This window comes from Humulus lupulus, chromosome 1 (genome assembly GCF_963169125.1).
Source record: "Humulus lupulus chromosome 1, drHumLupu1.1, whole genome shotgun sequence".
NCBI classification, from domain to species: Eukaryota; Viridiplantae; Streptophyta; class Magnoliopsida; order Rosales; family Cannabaceae; genus Humulus; species Humulus lupulus.
In genome coordinates this window covers 163,931,471-163,933,622 of record NC_084793.1, presented here as the reverse complement: position 1 = coordinate 163,933,622, position 2,152 = coordinate 163,931,471, and the positions used below count along the sequence as shown (strand labels likewise).

The 2,152-nt window shown below is 39.2% G+C and overlaps 1 protein-coding gene across 1 annotated transcript; it reads left to right on the top strand.

The window, feature by feature from the left end:
- The first annotated feature begins 306 nt into the window (after positions 1-306).
- LOC133824038 (receptor protein kinase-like protein ZAR1) lies at positions 307-1,824 on the top strand. The gene has a single exon (XM_062256902.1). The coding sequence runs from the start codon at positions 307-309 to the stop codon at positions 1,822-1,824; it is 1,518 nt and encodes a 505-aa protein (XP_062112886.1).
- The last annotated feature ends 328 nt before the right edge of the window (positions 1,825-2,152 follow it).

Genomic DNA, 2,152 nt, shown 5'->3' with positions numbered 1-2,152 from the left:
AAAGGCTTTGTTTATTTAAGCTTGATATAGTTATAATGGCTTTGCTTGTAGTAGTTTCTTGGTTCTCTGTTCTTGGGTTGATTTCCTGTTTTGTTTATGATTGGTAGTGTTCTTTAATGGGTGCAGAAGTAGTTTTTGTATATGGATTTTGTCGATAAAGATAGTAAACTGAATTAGGTGATGCATGGAGTGATATTTTTTGGCTTCAAAGAGATTTTGGCATTTAAATCTGCAATATGTTTGGCACCGGCCAGGTATTGTATATAAAAATGACTGGTATTTGGAGTTAATTTAAGAAAGAAAAAAATGGTGTCTTTGGTTTTGTTTGTTCTTTTGATGTTGTGCAACTCGCATGGACTAGTGAGTTCATTGAACGGTGAAGGGTATGCCTTTTTGTCATTTAAGCAAGCCATTACACAAGACCCAGAAGGGTCTCTGAGTAACTGGAACTCTTCTGATGAGAACCCTTATGCGTGGAATGGGGTCACATGCAAGGAGCTTAGAGTTGTTTCACTCTGTATTTCAAAGAAGAAACTTGCTGGGTTTCTTCCTTCTGCTCTTGGGTCCATCTCTGGGCTTCGTCATTTGAATTTAAGGAATAATAAATTGAATGGAAGCTTGCCGGTTGAGCTTTTTGAAGCTCAGGGGCTACAAAGTTTGGTCCTTTATGGAAATTCCTTATCTGGGTCTGTGTCAAATGAGGTTGGGAAGCTCAAGTATCTTCAAACTTTAGATTTGTCTCAAAATTTTCTTAATGGGTCTATTCCTGCATCAATTCTTCAGTGCAAGAGACTTAGAGCCCTTGATATTAGTCAGAACAATTTCACTGGTTCTCTGCCAGATGGGTTTGGAAATGCATTTGTTTCTCTGGAAAAGCTTGATGTTTCCTTCAACAAGTTCAATGGCTCAATTCCTGGTGATATTGGAAATTTGTCTAGCTTGCAGGGCACAGTTGATTTGTCTCATAATCTTTTTTCTGGTTCCATACCAGCTAGTCTTGGAAACCTTCCTGAGAAGGTCTATATTGATCTCACTAATAACAATTTAAGCGGTCCAATACCCCAAACTGGTGCTCTAATGAACAGAGGTCCAACTACTTTTATTGGGAATCCTGGACTCTTTGGCCCCCCTTTGAAGAACCCATGCTCTTCAGAAACTCCTGGTGCAAGTTCACCTTCCTCATTTCCATACCTGCCAGATAATTCTCCACCTCAGGATTCTGATTTTGGAAAGAGTGAAAAAGCCAAAGGTTTAAGTAAGGGTGCTGTGATTGCTATAATAGCCTGTGATATAATTGGTATATGCCTTGTTGGGCTGCTTTTCTCTTATTGTTACACGAGGATTTGTTCTTGTAGAGGTCGAAAGGATGAACATGGTCATGGTTTTGGTAAGGGAGGGAAGGGAAGAAAGGAGTGCTTGTGCTTCAGGAAAGATGAGTCTGAGACTCTATCAGAAAATGTAGAGCAGTATGATCTTGTGGTGTTGGATACCCAGGTGGCTTTTGATCTGGATGAGCTTCTAAAGGCCTATGCTTTTGTTCTTGGAAAGAGTGGAATTGGGATTGTTTATAAAGTTGTTCTTGAAGAGGGACAAACATTAGCCGTGAGAAGACTAGGGGAAGGAGGTTCCCAAAGGTTTAAGGAGTTTCAGATAGAAGTAGAAGCAATTGGGAAGCTAAGGCATCCTAATGTTGTAACTTTGAAAGCTTACTACTGGTCTGTAGATGAGAAGCTGCTCATATATGATTACATTTCCAATGGAAATCTTTCCACTGCATTTCATGGTAAGTTTCAGCATATCCCATTATCTGACTTGTGCTCATGAATTATTTAATTATTCTGGTTTTGGAGTTTGATTGATCACAGGTCTTGTGGTATTCATATTTTGATCAATTTGATTTCTTTTCATGTAATCAAGGAGGTCTGGAACAGAGTCATTCACACCCCTATCATGGTCTGTTCGACTAAAAATCATGAAAGGAATTGCTAAAGGTTTGGTCTATCTCCATGAGTTTAGCCCCAAGAAATATGTTCATGGTGATTTGAAGCATAATAACATTCTTCTTGGACAAAACATGGAACCCCAAATTTCTGATTTTGGACTCGGTCGTCTTGCTAATATTGTTGGAGGTTCTCCCACCTTGCAATCTAGT